This window comes from Falco peregrinus, chromosome 4 (genome assembly GCF_023634155.1).
Source record: "Falco peregrinus isolate bFalPer1 chromosome 4, bFalPer1.pri, whole genome shotgun sequence".
Lineage (NCBI taxonomy): Eukaryota > Metazoa > Chordata > Aves > Falconiformes > Falconidae > Falco > Falco peregrinus.
This window is the reverse complement of record NC_073724.1, coordinates 42,948,562-42,968,587: the sequence shown is the minus strand read 5'-3', so window position 1 is coordinate 42,968,587 and position 20,026 is coordinate 42,948,562. Positions and strand designations below refer to the sequence as shown.

The 20,026-nt window shown below is 46.2% G+C and overlaps 1 protein-coding gene across 2 annotated transcripts in view; it reads right to left on the bottom strand.

Annotated features, from left to right (window-relative positions):
- The window catches only part of C2CD2 (C2 calcium dependent domain containing 2), a 38,311-nt gene extending 23,224 nt beyond the window's left edge, over positions 1-15,087 (bottom strand). Inside the window, exons 1-4 of one of the 2 annotated variants that reach the window (XM_055801969.1) lie at positions 14,651-15,087; positions 12,411-12,509; positions 2,076-2,195; positions 1,553-1,654 (exon numbers count right to left, since the gene is read on the bottom strand). In XM_055801969.1, coding sequence (XP_055657944.1) covers positions 1,553-1,654; positions 2,076-2,195; positions 12,411-12,509; positions 14,651-14,932 — 603 coding nt within the window. In that variant the 5' untranslated portion in view covers positions 14,933-15,087. The remainder of the gene's footprint in view (positions 1-1,552; positions 1,655-2,075; positions 2,196-12,410; positions 12,510-14,650) is intronic. The other variant, XM_055801967.1, reaches the window with a different exon arrangement.
- Between the last annotated feature and the right edge of the window lie 4,939 nt (positions 15,088-20,026).

Genomic DNA, 20,026 nt, shown 5'->3' with positions numbered 1-20,026 from the left:
CCGCCAGCTACCGTGGCAGCTTGGGGCACACCAGCACATGAAGTCACCGCATCCAAGCCCTGCCAGTCAGCCAGGTTGTCAAACACAACTCAGGTTCACCCAGCTGTGATCAGCAGAAAACAGGTTATTATTGACTGATGACAAAACCACTGTGTCAACAATCACAATCAAGTAAGGGTATTTATTTGTATGCACAATACTGCTTCCAAAAGAGGAAAAAACAAAACACAAAAGCTGACATTTAAGTTGAGAAGCTGAAGCAATTTCCGAGGTGTAGGCTGCTCACAGGTTTTAGGTCTTTGTTTATTGCCTCCCCCCTTCCCTAAGTGCCAACAGAAACTTTGAAGTCAACATAAAGCCCTTAACTACTAAAAACTTAACAGGCTCATTTTAAGAATGTGGGCAAACCACAACAAGTCGCAACTCCTTTGCAGCTGTGGACTCAGGCATCTCTCAAAAGGCAGGTTGTGAAGTACCAGAGTCATCTGCATTTGTCAGTTAAGTACTTAATGACTGTTCAATATGTGGATAATCAGCATACCATCCCAACACGTGAAGGTCATTCACACTGCTATGCATGCACAGTAAAATCTATATTAAAACACACTTCAAAAGACTCATCTGTCTTTAGTTAGGAGTTTAACATGTTTGTGTACAAAAACCGTGGTAATAAATTATTACATCTGGTACGCTCAGTACTGGTGCTTAGAAGCAGGTCTACCATACAATAAACCTACTTTTTAACGAGGCCTGCACTCAGAAAACCAGCTTCACATAATACAAGCAAGTCTTCACCCACTGTTGTAAGAAAGGCTTAAGTAACCACATCTGTGCCAAAAAAAAATATATCGTGAAGAGCCAAAGGCAGAAGACAGTCTGAGTCATGAGGAAACTCGCTTAGGGGATGTCCCAGTAAAAAAAACCCCCGATGAATCAGTGTTTATATACTAAGATAAAGTGCAATTCCAAAAGCATCAAGACACTTTTAGATCACCCATTGTTTCTTTAAGTAACTATATTTTTTCATAGCTGTTTCTGAACTATTGTTGCCAGATTTCAAAACCCATTTAAGTTAAGGAAGGGGCAACTTTGTAATTACTTTGATAGGAATACCATTACAGTTGGTTTTTTTTAAATTATTTTAGAAGCACTCTGAGAGAAGGTATTTAGGAACAGACATTTTTCACATATTTGAATTGGGATTAAAAATGTTTGCAAAGTCACTTGTCTGTCAGATTCAGATTTGATTTATCTTTAATGCTTCAGTAACCTTGAGAAATGTTCCTACATTTCAGAGATGTAGGGTTTTGATGGATGAGCCATGGTAGATTTCACTGAGGCAGCTTGACAGCACTGTTGACATGTAACTGCCCCATGCTTCTACCAAAGGCAGCTGACAGAAAGGAACAGGCATTTTTGCTTCAGCTCTTCCAGCTTCACCCGATACCTTTGCTCTAGGCACTTCTACTGCTAAGCTAAAGCATTACACTGGGTTTACCAAAAGGACACAGACCAATCTTCTCTACCATCACAACAAGTAAAACTTACTGACCTCCTGCACTATTGGCTGGATTTCAAAGTTTATTTCATCAGCATTAATGAGGAACCACTCAACTTTGACATCTTCCCCTTTGTCTTTCATGTAGAGCTGAAGCTGTGGACAGGAAAGCAGTTATTAGAGAGCATTCTGGTGTCCTGTAAAGAATTGTAGGTCAAGCTCCATACTAAGGCCCACCAAAGGAAGAATGATACCAGTTTCTGAGTAAGTAAATTCAAAGTGACGGTCTAAGGGGGCAGAAGTTACTTAACCGTTGAGAGTGCATGCCAGTCAAACAAGCGAATTGTTGTTCCATACACAAGCAGCGTACCCAACGTGTTACTTATGCACAGTCTCCTCAAGAGGTGGCTTAATTTATGAATTTATCATTTGTTCCAGAGGGAAACTGTAATATTATGGAATGTTTTGCTGGAGTTAAGCTGAGCTTGTATGCATTTTGCAAACAGGAGGTTCAGCTCAGCTGTGAGATGAGACATAACAAAAGAAAAAAGAGAGAGAACAACACTTAACACTTTACCTGCAAGTGAAGTGGAGACAGTTTCACACTGTACGACTGACCTTCCGCAGCTGCAGGCGAAGTATGTGAGACAGTGACAACAAATTTAACGGAATCTCCCACAACGTTGCAAGAAACCACCTAAAGAAATGAAAGGGGTGGCAGGAGGCAAAGGAAGGGGAAAAAAAATTAGTCTTCAGATGATGACTTGGTAAATGCAAGAAAGGAACTAGAAAAGGAAGGACTTCAAGCTACCAGAACTAAGCTAAATTCCAGAGGTTGGAGATTTCTAAGCAATTTCATTAACATCCCAATGTCCAAAGTACATTCACTTCTAAAAACTGTAGTTCAAGTGTTCACTTCTGGACACAGAATTTAATACCTGGAAGCGCTGGTATTTTCCAAAATTTGTATTGTCATCCAATACAAAAATAACTCCTCATCTGACAAAAGACTCATTTGTGCTTCACATATCTAAATATTAAAAGCTCAAAGATCGCACTTTTGCATAAGGGACACAAAATACCTGCTCCAAACTAAGTAGCCTACCATGGCTTTACCAAACAATATTTGGTTTAGTGATATTCTAAAAACGTGGAACTTTGATATAACCCTGCTGCTGCACAAGAGGATTTTGTCTGAGTAATTCCTGTTCCAGTGGGGTGGAAAGGGGCAGGAGCCTTTAAAAGTTTATTCAAGTCTTTGACCAAACCAAGAAAGGCCCTGAAATTTGGTGACACAGCTAAGTATCTGGGAAAAGTTTTGTATGCTACTTGACTGCAATAGACTTTGTTGAATACACTCCCTCACTTTTCTGAGCACTAATTAACTTGTTATCACACTGAGTTTACAAACACCAAATGTTTTTTCCTCCCTCTCCTCCGCAAACTGACTGAGGTGCTGGACCTGCTGTGCAAAATTCCCGGACTGTGCAGAAAGCACCTCGTGGCACAAGAAAGCCCCAGGCACGTAAGTCAGAAATCACTCATTACACCAGGGAGAGAAGCTCACTTTGCAAACAACTTTGCTGGTTGAAGACAGCTGCTTGTCACTGTCCCTCTGTAGTTACCGTCCCCACAGCTCCACTGTTGGAAAGGATAGCTGAGCCCTCCTTAGACTGACTCAGGCAAAGCTAACCAGGTTAATGCAATGCACAGACAAATAATTCGCTACAAGATTTGTTTGACGGAAACAGTATTCATGCTGTTAAATTATATTTGCACACTTATTGCTTCACTTACGGGCACTGGAATAGAAGCTGAAGGCTTTAAAATTAATCATGTACCTTCCAGAAGATCCTTATCAGTCTCTCCTTAAATGTATTTCATCTCCCTCGGCTCTATAGCACACATTTTAAGAAGGATCAGAGCATTATCAAGGGCTTCAGAGCACATCCATTAAGGTAGAGACTTAATTACAAAGGAGCAGGGGGAGGGGATGGACAACAAATAAAAATCCCAACCACACCCACAAGCAACAAGATTTGCCTTTTCAGGTTTGTCTTCTGCAAATTACAGTTCAGAAGTGGACAAAGCAGTTTCCCTCACTCTCCCCTTCCACAAGGTCTAAATTCCTTTGGAAGTGATTTCTGACCCTTAATTCCACATAATCAACACAAACACCCACTACTATGATACAACATAAAGAATTTTTAAGCATTTTTAAAAGGTAACAAGACCAAAGAGCCTAGGCTGCTTATTTTACTTGTAGTTGAGTTGAAACACAGAATCACAATCACTCCTTTCATTCACAAGGATGGATTGGCATGGTTGTTCTTTTAAGACTTGAAAAATTAATAGGTTCTTCCCTCTTTTTCAAGGGCAGAGGAGGGAAAAGGACAGGCCTGATGCAAAAGCTCTTGACAATTGCATGCCCTAAATGCAGTGGTTTCTCATCCACGCGCATTTCACTCACACATGCATAAGTAGTTCAGTGCATTCAGAACAAGTTGGACTTGCTGTATATGCGATGTGGACCCATTTATCTGGAATTTCTGGATGTCTAAGAGCCAGGTTGCCAAGTACACAGTTGTTTTCTGTTTAAACAAAAAGAGTGTGGCAGGAGAGTTGGTAGATAAGTTCACGTGCCTCTTTTTTCCTAATCATGTTTACTTCTAAGTGAAGGATGGAAACAAACACTGCAGGTGCTGGAAATTTCACTCTTCTTTCTACACCTTGTCAAGAGATGCTAAATCTATTTTTTCTGTATTTGTACCTTTACTTTAGGAGTCCAAACCAGTAGGGTTTGGGCTTTTAGTCTGCTTGATTAATTTATTTTCTGCCAAAATTATCTACCAATTCTACTTCCCTCCTCCCCTCAGTTTCATTAAAATAACTATGGTCTTCAGGTACAGAAGTCTGTTAATTTTTAATCCAGTCAGAAAAAGGTATGGGGTTCTACATTTGCTAATGAAAAATCGTATGTCTTCATATCAGGTGAATCCCTTTGTTCTGGGAGTGGGATAGATTATGCAGTCAGAATACTGACAGAAGCAGAATTCCAGAATAGAATTTGAAGAGAAAGTGATTTGGTTTTCATCTAAGATGCTGCCACAAGTGGTGAGAAGTTGATTAAAGATAACACAACTGTCACTTCCCTTTTTAAGTGACATTCCTCTAGAAGTGTAACGGATGATTTTGACAGACCAGAGGAGAAATATGTAGGCCATTTTCCCCAGAATAGCCACATGAAGAAAAATACTGAAGCCTCCTGTGCTATGCTCGTCTTCCTCCATGCCCCCATTCAACCTGCTTCCTCAGATTGATTTTCTCTGCACAGATGACGAGCAGCAGAAGGGAGGGTCAGGCAAAGCACCACTTTCTGGTTGACAAGGGAGAGAAAGAGGAAGGATAGAAGTTCACAAGAAAACAGTAGCACGTGGGCTGATCGGAAGAGAATTGCTCTTCAACTTCATTTATCTTCCCCATCTCTCTCTCCCACTCCTCCTTAACAGGGACACCCCTATTCATCAACACTTTGTGTTTCAGAGTCTAGAAAACTTGTCATTTTTACAACAAATTGCTTTTTAAAAATTAAGCCCTTGCACCACCGCACAGCAGCTGTGGCCAGCTAATTCTGGACTCCCAGAGGAGTCACAACCTAGCTCTCTTTTGTTATCCTACATCTGGACGAGACCTCCTAAATCAGCAGAAATAGGGTGAGATGAAACAGCAGCACAAAGCAACCAGGTCTCTTGTACCAGCAGGACCAAGGCATTTTCTCCCTCCAGCACCTCCATAGCTTTAGCTTCCCCCGGCACAAACATCCCATTCACCAGCTAAGGAAGGTCTCTCCATGAACTTGGGGGATCTCCCACAGAAGGGATTCCCAGCTCTTCCTCAAGTAAGCTGTGCCCCTGCTCCTCCTCAGCACTCCACCACCCCTCCTCACACTCAGCTGACTCCTGGCACTTGATCACCCCCACGCCAGGGTTATTCTTGCTATCACCTCAACACCCTCCAACCGCCCCCCTTCGCCTGCCTCCATCCCTGACTGCACTAGCCTACAATGTGGGTGAGCTGCTGTGGCAAAACTCCTTGAATTCCTTGACCTGGCTGGGCTCTGTTCCCCATCTGCCCAACACAGGCACCTGGCTCCAACGAGCTGCAGATGCTGTAACACACCTTCCTTATATGTACCTAAAATTGTTAGTACAATTATCCTAAAAAAAAATAAATTCTGCACGAACAAAGGAGACTGAAAAAGCACTACAGTTAGACAAATATTTTTCTCAAGAAAAAGTGTTCAAACTTGTCTACCCACAGCTGCGGAAGCCCTTCCTCCTGCTTTGCCTGCCCCCTGTATATCTTCATGTTTTCCCTTTGTGGTTCCTCTGGATAGAGCTGCAAAATTTCAGTTTCTTTCCTTCCTGAAGTAGCAGTGGAAGCCGTTTCATCTCAAGGAGCACCACAATGGCTCTGCTCCTGACACGTGGTGTCCCCTTCTCCTTGAGGTCTCCGTTTTGGCACTGGCACCCCACTGATCTTGCATTACACATGGCCTTTTCACTACTCCTTCCTCCCCCTTCCACATGCCACAGCAGGTTTTGTCCCATGGCCAAGGGAGGGTGAAGGGCCACGGCGTCAGGGGGAAGTTCTCACAGCCCTACCAGAGAAGGTCTTCTTCACCCTCCCCAGGCCGCAACCACACCACATGCATGTGTATAACCCTCAGCATTATAAGCCTTGATTCCTTTTTTTCTGGAAGGAAATTAGTTTTACTGCATTTGGTATTTATTTCCAGAAAGAACAAGTTACTTGAGGTTACTCAATAGTATTCAAGTAATACAAATCTTTTCACAAGAAAATTAGTATACTCCGCGAGTCAGCCACACAGTGAAAGCTGCCTTGATCTCAACTACATGGATCAGTATGCTATTAGATTTTTCCCACATTTGGGAGTACTGCTCTGAGAAGGAGAAGGCTCTTTTTTTGGCATGGAAAACTTATCTTGTCAATGGCCACACAGACAGTTTGTGTGCTCAGCTTAAAACCTCACCATAAGAAAATTCAGAAGAAGAATTACATGATCTTCCTTGGTTACCAGAGCCTATTGCATCAACTTTTTGAGGGGGTTTCTCTAGCTTCTCCACCATTCCCTCTTTACCCAAGCAGTTTACCAGTGACGCAGACCGCAGGGAAGAAGACAAATGCAACATCTAACTCTGCCACAGCTAGGGGCAGATTTTTAGAAGCCAGTATCAATGCGAATTTGCCAGCAAATATAATGACATAACCATAGACCAGTTTTAAAAAACAATGGTAAACACCAGGGTGAAGCAGGGTGAGTGATGGAATGAGTACAGGGGAGAGAGAGTTACCACGTCAGCAACAACAAAGCAGAAACTGATAAAATGTGAATGTATCCACTCCTTTGAGATCCATATACGTACAAGTTCAAAGAATTGGAAAAAAGGGGAGGGAGGATAAAACAAGTAGCGAGTACAAAGAGACAGGACAGAAAGAATTTTCAATATGTCTAACAAGTTCAGTGAATATCAAATGGTGCGAGGATCGAAAGCAATACTTACTTTTAAGAAGGGGGAAAATAAATAAATACCAAAAATAGACTTGCTAGTTTGGTCTCACTAACACACAAGCCTTTACAAACCATTTGAGAGACAGCATAGTGAAGATATGGAGACCAACAGAAGACAATAACACATAGGAGAGGTTTGCCAGTTTGTGCTACAGCAGCTTGGAGAGAAAAACACAGGCACATCATGCCATTGGGGTGCTAAGGCATCCCTGACCACTGTACCAAGCTGGCAGATGTGGCACAAGCCTACAGGAGGCCCACCCACAACTGCAGTAGCAGCAGGAAGACAGGCAGGCTACCTGGCAGTGCCAAAACCAGTATTATTTCCACTGAAGCAAACAAATCCCCGGTCTGATGTCTTCCTTCAACAAGACACTCAGTTCTTAAGTAGGTTAGATCCATTATCTTGTCTTGTCTATTTTAGTAGGGCCACCCCACTGATAATTAAGCTTATACTTCACCATTCCCATGTTAAGGTGAATGGAGATGTGCTTGAAAGTAAAAGGACAGTACAGTGAACAAGGGAGGTGAAAGCTGGAGGCAACTTACAAAGGAGCCTGTCAGGCACACAACCTATTGTGTAGTTAACATCCAAAACCCCTCAGGAGAAATCTGAAAGTAAGAGTGATGCTGAGGAAAGCAAGCTGGGAAGCAGTAATATAAAGGAAGATTAGGGCATCACAGAAAAGCTGAAAGACCTTGAAGACTAGAAGATAAATGCAATTCAAAGTACAGAACATGTGTGTATGAGAATTAACAAATCCTGCTTAGGCAGAGAGCAGCTTATCACCGGGAGAACACCAAGGGAAGAGCGATCTGGATACATTGTCAGTCACAGCACCAAGCAGCCATGGGAGAGGCAGATCGGAAGCCTAAAACACATCAAGTACTTTCAGGGACACAAAGAAGCAGTAATCTCCTTGCATGGTGAGACCTCACCTGCAAAGCCGGGTGTCACTTCAGCCACCAAGTTCGAGAAAATGGATTTAACTGGAGCTGCTGCAAAGAATGGGTGCACAGAATTGACTTACAAGGTACGACAACATTGTGAAAGGAGACTTAAGGAACAACTTACCTAGCCAAGCTAAACAAAGGCTGGAAGGAAATATAATTCCTTCCCAATATATTTACTGACAGCAAGCAGCATGGAAGAAAAGTAAATACATTAAGAATAAAGGATTATATGAATATAGAAACAAAACAAAAAAAAACACCAAGAAAAAAAAAACCTGCATGGGCCATGATTCCACCTAGTCTTGTAAAAAAAAAACCCTGACATTAAAGCAGCAAAGCTCTGGGACTGCTTTTCAAGCACAACAGGGAGCTAGAAGACAATAGGAACTGCACATGGTTGTCAGGGCAGCTCCCCCGACCAAAAATAATCAGAAATAACATATGTACATAACCAGGAATGATCCCAGTTAGTACTGGAGCAGTTACAATGAGAATCCAGTCTTTCCCGAAGCAGAAAGCAGCCTTTGCTGCAAAACGTCTCTACCTGCTTCAAAGCAACTGGAACTGGAAGCCGCGACGCCCCAGTGTGGCACAAACACAGGCTGCCAGCTCACAGCAGGGTGGCTGCAGACAAAGTGATGCCAAGCTGAAACTACGACAGCTGTGTGGGTGAATAAGGCCTCTTCAGGCATGCTGCACAGCTCAGCAGAAAACAGGACCTCTCACAAGCCTGCAAAACAGTCCCCCTTTCTCTCCACCATTCCCCTCAGCCAGATTCACAGAATCATAGAATCATTTACGTTGGAAAAGGCCTTTAAGATCATCAAGTTCAACCGTAAACCTAACACTGCCAAGTCCACCAAACCCATTCCTGGAGCAACTCAGGGCAGAACGCATCTCTAGAGACACCTACACGCTTGTCTGAAGTCTCACAGAAAAATTAATGAAGCTTTCATATTTACTGTTGCATGTTGTGATCCACGACAGTCATTCCTTGTATAGAAACATATTATCACATATTAAAGTAATGGTACTCTAAGGGCATTTAACCCTTTTCTACTTAAGCATGAAGCAGGAAAAGAAGGGAGACTTCTGTTGTAGCCTGCTCCGTTCAAAACCCTCTGTGCCAAGTCCCCAACAAGAGAATCATCTTTTGTTGCCTTTTTTGTTGTGAAGTTCAAAGCCTCTGGAAACAGACTGCAGTAATGGAAAGGCCGGCAGAATTAGCTAAGAATATTCCTAATGTTTACTTTATTAAAACAAAACCACCAACACCACACAATGAAAACAGGCCACTTCATTCTATATGTTTAGGCTCTGGCCCAAAATTGGAGTGAAGGCGATGTATAAATAGAGGCTTTGTCAAGAAGCAGTGTGGTGTAACCTTCAGCCACAGAGAGCTCTGTCCCTAGCACAGCAGCGCTGGCAAAGCTGACAATCAGTGGCTTCCCCAACCATGTCTGCAGCACTGCACTGTGAAGTGTACAACAGTTTTACAACTTCCAGCTTTCTTAAGGCAAGGACAGTATGTATATACCTAAGGATTACAAGTGTTACCCTGTGTCCTGGTCATAAACAGGGCTGTCAGAAGTAACATCACAATTACAGTCTGGCTGGCAATGCCGTATTGTTTCATAGCAAGACTTCCCGGGCAGGAGGCTTGCTCCCAGCACCAGGCAGGCTCGTCACCTGGCAGTGCTCCATGGCCCAGCATTCAAGAGGACAGAGGACCACCCACCACAAAAGACATACCACAGGGCTCTATAAGCATACAGCTGCGTTGAAGTATTACATATCCCATGTTTACTGCTATTTTGATTTCTCACCCTCAATCCTCCACTTCCTTTGATGACCACAACCTCTCTGATGCAAGGTCAAATACATATTTGAAACAACATGCAATAAATCAAGCCCTGGCTGCTGAACCAAGGTACCTATATGCTCTTGCCATACAGATTACAAGTAAAGCAGCATGTTGAACCGGTTGCAGGAAAAGAGGCTTGTGCCAGCTGATGCCTCAGGCATGGGCAGAGCTCTGTGGGATGCTACAACACTGATAAACATGCAGCATATGGTCACAAACTACATTCAGAGCCAGTTGCACCAGCAGTGAGTTACAAACATGCATCAGAAGTTTGGGTTTGGACAAGCTGCAGAGATATTTCAATTTCATGTGCAAAGATTAAGAGTTTGAAGAGTAAGGGCAGGGGGAAGAAAACACCACAAAAACACCACCTTTGGACCCTTGGTATTACTTGAGGAATATGTAAAAGAGACAATTACTATATGAGAGGACTCCTGAGGTGTTTAGAGAAAGGTATACACTTAAGGAAGGAGGGAAAGTAGCTACCAGAGTGCCACTCTAAGGTTATTGTATACTGCAATCCAAACAAATACTCAGGTTGTATCTTAACTGAAGGAGTGAGAATAATTCAGAGAAATTTTTCCAGCAGCTGTGCCAAAGATTATGGAAATGGGTTTTGGGACAGTTCAGAACAACCCAGTTTACATAAGCAAACATGTTTTAATCAGATACAGTTTTATATGTGCTTATATTGGTTTAAGCTGCTGCAAAACCGCATTAGATTGTTGGCTACAGTATAACAGCTCAATTAACATACTGAAATGGCTCAAGCCAAAGTCAGCCAAGGACCAGAGACTGTACAAGGGAGGGTGCTGGATTGCAAAGCCACAGGTAAAGGAGCGCAAGAAAACAGCCCTACAGCAGGGAGCAGTTCCTCAGGCTGAGGCTGCCGTGGAGCCAGCACTTGATACCTTCTGCTGCCACAGCAGGTTAAGGTGCCCATGGGGTGCAGCGGGCACTAAAATACCTTGCTGCTACAGCAGCTGTTGGAATCTACAGTTAAACAACACAGAAGTTAGCTGAGGACTGCAGCAGAGACATTCCCAGCGGTACAACAGAACTTTAGGAAAATCCAGGACTGCAGTGTTGTGCCTTGGTTCTAGCATGCCAGCAAGACGAAAGCAGGTTTTAGCCTTGAGATGCTGCTCTCATCGCGGTCTAGCCACAGGCAGCACTCAGCACAGAGCTGGCCCTGAATTTTGACACTGACCAGGGGCAGCCAGCAGATCAAAACCTCCTGGTCATCTCCCATGCAAACACATTTGCAGCCGTTCCAGCAACATTTTAGACACGCACTGCAAGATACATGGGTTTTGTCCTGTTAATTGCTGACTTTTATTTGTAGCAGATCTCCCTTGGTTGCTGGCTTCACACATTACGCAGCACACCACTTTTTAGGCCTAGCAGTACCCTCTCCTTATAATTTCCCACCGTGGTGTCTTCTAGTGGCACAGAGTAACACTAGCGGCAACTCTACGGCCCTACCAACTCCAGTCTCTCTAGCCACACTGCTGGGGTGCAGGGTGGAGAGGAAGAGAGAGAGAACAAGTGCACAAACAACTTTACTTGTTGGCAATACCCAGCTGCCACCAATCAGGGTGTGCCTGTAAGTTGTGTATCAGGCAGATAAGCATGCATAGGTTTCAAAGGAATCATAGTAGAGCTGCTTAACACCTAAATTCGACAAGCAAACCAAAATAACAAAGCAAAACTGTAAGAAAAGCATTAGGCTAATTCGATACAGGTGCCTAAAGCTGAGCCTCAGTTCAGGTGTGACTAGTAGTTATAGACACTAGAATGAATATGCAGAAGCTGTCATGGCTAATAAGCATACAAACTTTTTTTTCCCCTTTTAATGCATTTTTCCTCTGTTCCAAGAGCCACATTCTGCCTTATCTTAATTTTCCATGTACTAAACCACTTCCGAGTATGTAGGGTGGGAGAGGAAGAAAGAGACCATTCACTCCCCACTGAACACTGGATTCAGTAGAGTCAAGACTTCACTCTCAGGACTTTGCCCCTGTTCCATCGATCCTTACCCAACTCAAAGCAAACTTGTAATCAGCCCCGCAAACAGCAAAAGGCAAAGATGTTTTCCTGTCCCAGAGGAGAATTATCACTTTCCTTCTTCATGGAGTCTCCACCCCACACTTCAGCAACAGGATGAGGAACCATTGTACCAATCATGGGGGTGGGGGGAGAAGGCTGCTCTATGAGTACACTGAAGGCGTACCTATAAACCTGGCATCACACTCGTTATTGTTCATGTGGTAGAAGCTTTGGAGCCCATTCTGCTCATGATTTGCAAAAGCAGTGAATCAATGCAAAGAGTCTGCACAGGTTCATTAGAGAGGCAGCCGCTTACCAGTGTTGACAAACTTTGATCAAGGGTACAGAAGTACTGGCAAATAAAACTCCCACTGATGCTAATAAGAGAAGTTAACATTTCCTGCCCAAAAAGTAAAACAAAACCATGCAACTGAAACAAAACAAAACTTTACCTTCTCTTGAGCTGACTTTACAATACTAACAACTTGTTTAACTTCTAGCTCAAGTGGTTCTGGTGGGTCATCTTCCTCAAATGTAAGCAACAGTGAATCCTAAGAAAGAAGAAAAAAAGAAGCATCATTAGGTGACGAACACACTGCTTGAAAACAAGTGATAAAACAGCGCTGCCAGTGAAGTTCCTGGAAGAACCGGAGACGGAATTGCAAATGTATGTTAACATTTGTATGTATTAATTGCATGACACCTCACTACATAATACAGGGTAGAGCCTGAAAACCTATACTTAAGACATAACTATGCGCCTAATCATGTCATCTTTCTCTGTAGCAGACTATCAAGGTACCCAGCACAGTGCAGAGTGAAGCCCGTGAGCAGCGACAGAGTTCAGTGAAACTGCTCTTCTTGAGTAAGGATTAATCAGTGCTGTAGTTTTAAAAGGTGGTTTTGGTCTGACCTAGGCTATGCTGAAACTGAGAAACCCCAAATATCATCTTGCAGAAGAGAGGAAAGAAGCCACCCCCTCCCCAGTCCTTCGTTGTGTATGACAGCAGGCAGTGATGACAGCTACTCAGTCTTCACTTAGACAGCAAGGAAAAGATGGCGTATACCTGTTTTGGCAGTGAGGTAACACTTTCAGAGGCATCAGCACTTGCATTCTTCACCTGCTACCCACACCAAGTGGTCATTGCCACTTCCCTCGTCACCCGAGGTTGTTTTGCTCGCAGGAATTTCTTTAGCTGTGGGCTGCTGACATAGTTTTGGAAGCCTGACAGCGGGAGCCACGCCACGCTGCAGTGCCAGGCAGTGAACGCATGGCAAGAGATGGCTCCAGCTGTTCGCCTGGGGAGGGAGGGTGCACATGCCCCAGTCAAAGTGGCTTTGGTCTCTGGTCTGGGACAGGAAGCTGCCGCTGTTTTCTAGTTACTTTCAGTTCCTAGCACCTGTATCCAAGTTGTCTGGGCTCTCCTCTTCCACAAGCACAAGACAAACTTCTGATTCTCAGCACAACCCATGCTGCTTTTCTCAGCTGCACTATGCAACTTGAAAGGGCAGAAAAGGCATTTTCTTTCCACAGCTCTAACTTGTTGTAAGGTCTGGAAAGCATTAACCTGCTTTCCTTATCTTTCACACACACGCGTTGCCCCACTCTTCCTTCTCGCCCAGGCTGCCCCCTGACAAGTAAGAAGAAAGCACTCTGGGGCCGCCAAAGGAACCTCCTAGACCCAGGGAGGGGGCTGTCCGCAAATGCAGAGGCCTGGGTACGTGCTGTTTCCTAGATAGTTTAGCCTCAGCATTTTCCACGGACACAACAACGGTTCAGTCCTCAGGACCAGGGAATCAGGTTGCCATGGTCTCACCTAACCTCCTTGCCTCTTAGGTCCGGGCATACCATTGCAAACCGATGAGCAGGATGCCAGGCTGTGCCCTTCACAAGAAGGGCGGGACGGGATGGGAAGGGAGGGGGTGCCACATTCTGTGCACCTTACCTGACTTGGGTTTAAAGCAAGCCGACCAAACCTGAGATGCCCACCATCCCACCGCTGTCTGGAGAACACCAGCCCTCGGCATCACACCGAGCCTGGCCCAAGAGAACATGAAGGAGCCCAGCTCTGGCAGCCACTTGCTGAGGGACCGACCGAAGGCCGGGAAGTTTCTGTCGTTTCCATCTGCCCGCACCTGAGCGATGTCACCGGCTGCCTGGGCCAGGGTCACAGCTGCCCCCCCAGCCTTCCCTGCTCCCACTCGTGCACCCGCTCCCTGCCCCCAGCCAGGCCCTTCCTGCAAATTCCTGCCAAGCCACCACCAAATGTATACATACGGATATACACATTCACACGGAAACACATCTGTGCACACACGCGCACATATATATGCGCACATACACACACACACACCGCCCTATGCGCAGGAGAGGCTGTAACACAGAGGCAGTCGCTGTCCTGGCAGCGCCCCGACAGATCTGTGGAGCCAGTCCCAGTGCCCCCCCGCCGCCCCCCGCCCCGGGCGGGGAGAGCCCCCGCCGGCACAGGGGCACACGCCACCCTCGCCCGCCGCGGCCCGGCCCGGCCCGGTCGGACGCCCCACGGCCGGGAGGGCCCCGGCTCCAGCCCCGGCCCGGCGGGCGCGGAGGAGCGGCCGGCGGCGTCGCCCGGAGCGCCCCGGCCGGGCCCTGCGGCGGGGCTGCCCCGCTCCCCTCCCGCCCGCCGCCCTCAGCTCCGTCCCCGGCACTCACCGCCCGCGTCGCCGCCTCGGCGCTGAGCGCCGCCACCCAGGCTCGCCGCCACTGCCGCCGCCAGCTGCCCAGCGACAGCGCCCAGGCCAGCACCGAGCCGCCCTCCTCCAGCAGCTCGTCCCGCCGCGGCGCCGGCGGCAGCGGTGGCGGCGGCCGGCCCCGCCGCAGGGCCAGCAGCGCATACTGCACCAGGTAGACGGCCAGAGTGGCCAGCGCCGCCACGAAGAGGGCGACCAGCGCGCACCAGCGCAGCTCGGCCAGCCCGCCCGCCAGCCACGCCATGGCTGACCATAATGGGAGCCGCGCTACCGGCCCCCAGCAACGCGCGCACGGCGGCGGGGCCGGGCAGCGGCGACCGCAGCCCGCACAGGGCCCGAGCCGGGAGCGGCGGCACGGACCGGCCCCCTGCCCGGGGACGCGCCGCGCCGCACCGCCCGCCCACGGCGCAGTCACCGCCCGGCCCGCCCCCGCCGGCGGGGCGCCCAGGGGAGGCCCGGCCCCGACCCGGCCGCGGCCGCGGCCCCCGCCCCTGCCCGGCGCTACCGGCGTAGGCGGCGGCGCGGCGGCCCGGGATCGCGGCGCGGGGCGCTCAGGCGGCGGCTTCCCCGGCGTTCCGCAGCATTGCGGGGTGGGGGGGGCGCCCCGGGCCGCGGCAGCGGGGACAGCGGGGCTCGGGGTGCCTGCCCGGGGCGCGGGCTGCGGCCGGGACAGCTGCCGCCGGGCGGCTCCGTGTGCGCCCGCGTCCGGCGCTTCCCGCAGCGACCGCTGGCAGCCCCGGGCGGTGCTGCGGGCCCCGCGGGGCGAGGGGAGCGCCTCCGGGGACGGGCAGGACGGGGCGTTGCAGTGGAGGCAGTGGGGCGGGAGAGGCAGTGGGGCAGGAAAGGCGTTTGCAGTGCCAGGGAAGGCGCAGGTGTCAAACTCATCGTTTTTCTTGTTTTTCTTCCGACAAAGGGTTTCCCCTGACATCAGTAGGTTTTACTGATGTCGTTTGCACACTAAGCAACAACTGCAAATGAAAAGTCATGTGAAGAGCCCTTCACATCTTTGCATTCAATACAAGTGTTAATGCCTGCCTGTGGGCAGTGGGAGTCAGTTACAAAACAGGCCTTAACCCCCCACCCCCCCAAAAAATATAAAAAAAGCAGATAATCTTCCCGTTCAATAGGCTGAGGCATACTCACCTAGTTTATGTCGGAATTGCAAAGCCCAGCGGATAAAGCGGCCACGCTGCCCCTCACAGCAAGCAAGCGTTTTGTGAAGGCACCCCTTTGCCTGACAGGGCGCCCACACTTGTGGGTCTGCGCTCGCGCCCCTGCGCACCCCTCCACAGCACCGCGGGACAGCAGGAGGTTACAAGGCGATTTATTTCTCTCTCTGCTTCCCATCAAAGGGCGAACGCAAGCTTCCCTTTTCTTCCTGGTGCCTCCTCACCTCCTCTGCCCAGGATGTCAAACTCACCGCAAGGAGAAGAAAACCAGTTCTGTGCTTCATTGCGATCTGGGGCCTGGAGCCTAAATACGGAGCTGATGCAGCACACCATGCTGAGTGGCTGGTGTTATCAGTAGGAGGTTTGCGATAAAGGGGAGGACATTATCTTTTGATAGTAAATAAAAGTTTCATCAGTCTTGAATTCTGTCACATTCGTTTTTAGTAAGTTCCTGTTTGGTTTTCAGAGTGCTACTTTATCAGCTCATCACTGTTCATGTCCTTGTTTTTCTTCTGCTTTTGTCTGCTGTTTCTTTCATGGTGACTTTACCCATGGCAGCTTCCAGCCAATGAACCTCACTTGTATTTTTTGCGCAATCCACTAAGTCATTAGGGTTGGCAGTGAAGCTCTTGCTCCATTTGGGTTTAGGCTACTGCCACTGAAAGGCTGTTACATCAACATTTAACACAGTATTTTAGAACATGGGGGCTAGGCCTCTGGGAGGAGGAACAGGTTGCTGCCTGAGAAGCAGTTTAATCATTTTGTGTTGTAAATACATTGTCCACATTTGCACCTATATGCTACAAACTTAACAGGGCCAGAACATACTTTTAGCTGCTGTAGTTAGTTTACTGTACAGACATAAGAAGAATGGGCTACTCAGAGGTCAAAGTATTTGCCTGGGACACAGGGAAATCCCACACTCCATTCACTGACCAGCTGCCTGCTGCCTGCCTGACTCCAGGTGGGTGGTTTAGAGTACACCTACATGACACCAAGGAGCAAGCTGCTGCGATCTCCAGAGATCCACAGCCACAGCCATATTGCTATGTTAGCACAGCTCTGTCCATAGGTTAATTGACCCTGCTGAGAGACCAGATTGATTAACCAGACTCATTTTAAGATCCAAACCGGTATCTTTGCTGTACCATCTTGTCTGCAGATAGCTCAGGGATTTCTTATACAGCACTGCACTGTGGCAGACAAAACTGCCCTTAGTTTGTCCCATATTTCAGTTCCCCACGTACGCCATGTAGATAGTTTTCTTTAACTGGCAGGAATTTTGTGAGTCTAATTAGTGAACGTGAAATGACAAAAAAAAAGAGTAAAAAATTATACTGAGATATTAAGAACTGTTTTCTTTTACAGAACTTTATCAGCTATCTTGTTACTATAAATATTTTACATTTTTACTTTTAAAGTATAGCAAAAATATGTGGCAGTGAATAATTAACTATTTTCCTTTTTTTGTGCACCTGTGAACTTGGAATAGGCCTTTGAACATTCAGGATCTTACCTATCCAAGCATAGCTCTGGGGATGAGATTAGTAAAGTAATTTTTCATAATTCTGTGTACTTTTGAAACTGGGAACGGTGATTCTGACTTGCTCCTAGGCTCTGGTATGTGCTGTATTTCTATTAAGCTACTTCCGTATTTCCCAAACCCCAAATTTTCTTTTAATTAGCAAGTATATATCTCTGTCAGTGATGGTTGCAAAGCAAGTTTAAAAAATGTAAAGTGATTGGTACAGAGTTGATTTTACAAAGGGTATGGAACAAGGGAGTTATAAATGCATCATTCATTGTGGTTACCTCACATGTCCTGTTTTGGTCCTCTCAGGCATGAATTTTGTTAACCATTTCACTCTGTGCTGGAAAGGCAAGAGGAAAATTGCAGGCCTGTATCTTACCCTGACCTGGTCTGTGCTAGAATGTTTTGCTGGTAGAGCTACCCTAGGCACATGAACAACGAAGAAATATCTCACCCATTAACTAGTGCTGCCAATTTCATCAGACATCTGTTCAGCAATGCTCTTTTCCACCCTGCAGACAGAATGTGGCAGAATTTTAGGACCTTGACTACTTGTTTGAATTTTCCAGGTTTGTTGCAGGTGGGTGGAATGATGGCTTGGACTTGGCACAGGCAAATGTGTATGCCAGAGTGGGACACAGCAGGGTGTGTGCACTCAGATCCAGCACCCAGAAAGTGCTAGATCCGAGACTACTCCAAGTCCCATGTTATAGACACAAGCAAAGAGAACAGAATGAGATCACAGTTATTTAATCAATTTCATTTGTAAAGCCATAAGCAGAAAAAAAAAAAAAAAAAAAGCACGGTAGGTTCAATCACTGCAATTAAATGATCAGTTATACAATTACAATGCACAGAGATAAAATCAATCCAAACCTTTCCCACTAATTCTCTGCCTCTGAGCTCCAGTTTTACACATGTGAAGAGAAGGTACATAAGAGGCCGTGCATGCAGTCTAACATGAAGTCTGAAACAAGTGCTTTGTCAGGACAGCATAATAGTGTAAGAGATGCTTAGTTTGGGAAAACTGCACTTTGCCCAGCTGAGTTTTTTCCAGTGTTCCAGGACTCTGTGATGCTGCCTTTACCTGTGAGGTGACTAAACCCACATCTTCATCATGAGATTTTGCTAGGTTAACAGTCAGAGTGAGGTGATACCACTGCACTCTCTTCGTTGACAGCTCAGCTGGCAGAAGTAGACCTGAAATGTGACCCCTCGGCATGTAACGTTTCATGGAAAAGGGGACCATTTCCCCTTTCACATGTGGTATTTCAGCCTCTCTCCCACTTTTTTACCTGCTGTGCCAGAGGCAGGTAACAGGCATGTCTTTCTACCTGCTGAATGTGGCAAGTTGGCTCAGGAGCTGTGGGGCAAAGAAAGGCACAATGCTAAAGCCAGAAGATGAGCTCCTCCATTTGCTCCTGCCCTTATATGTACTCTCCAGTCTGTCTTCTGTAGCCCCTTTCTAGGTGATATTCAGCATGTGACCCATTTTGTCTCATGTGACCTGACATACCAGAAGAGTTGTCCTCTGCTTTGTGACAGCTGTCTGAGAAAGAGTGATGGGTGTGCAGAGAGCTGGAACAAGGGTCGGGTGGGATGCCCAGAGAAGTCTTATTAGAAGATGGTCAGCAGTCTGGCACCAAGGAGGTGCCAGTAAGCAAGCTTTCATAACTAGGAGCTAGCGTGGGGGCAAGGAGACTCAGCTGGCTCTTGATCTGGAATAACTCTACCCAACTTGTGTCTTCCAGAGAACATCCTCTTCTTAATGAAGGAATCTTGTTCCATAGAAAAAAAGCTCCAAGATGATGATATCATTTGATCTTCACTTTGACTAATTGCTCTTATTTTTGGTTCTTTTGCAAAAACAGGAGATATCTGATCCATCCAAACACCAGTCTCTGTTGAAGAAAAAGTAGTATGTCCTCCATGACCTCGTAGTAGAAAAACTTCAATTCATTTGGTCATTTAGTTCTTTGCCCAAATGCCTACATCTCTTTAAGTGCTTAAGAAGGCATTCTGCCAGGACCTGAGTTTTCCATTAGATCAGAAAATTGCTCTTATATCTTTGTTATTATATGTGTTATTAATATACAGGCCTGGTCCTAAAAAAAACCTTGAAGAAACAACCGTACCCCATGAATATAATTGTTGACAAATTGGCTAAGTTTCAAAACAAATGGGTCACAATGCTTTATTTTGACCAATCATAATTTCAAATTATGTATTCAGATATAAAGCAAAACTGCAAAGCTATGTTTCAATTCTGTTAGGGCAAGCGTGGACCCAAGTTGATACGCCTTGGATACTTGTACTTTCTTTTGAAGCCATTCACGTACCAGAAATACAGCCTGTCAAAGTGTCATGGGTTAACCTGGAATCCAGGACACAAAGGAAGAAAAAAAAACAAACATGAGAAAGCGGACAGATAATGGCACCATGTTTGTGTTCATCATAGCACACCAGTATTCCACCCATTAGTTTTAGAAGTCTGCTATAATTTTGTCATATTATAACTATTTTGCTTTTCTCTGTAGGATCACACTTTCCACTTTTTCTAATATCCAGTAAATAATCTACTCCTAAGTGGTCGTGATTCTGCGAAAGGAACAAAGGCTAACAACAGAAATTTTGTCTG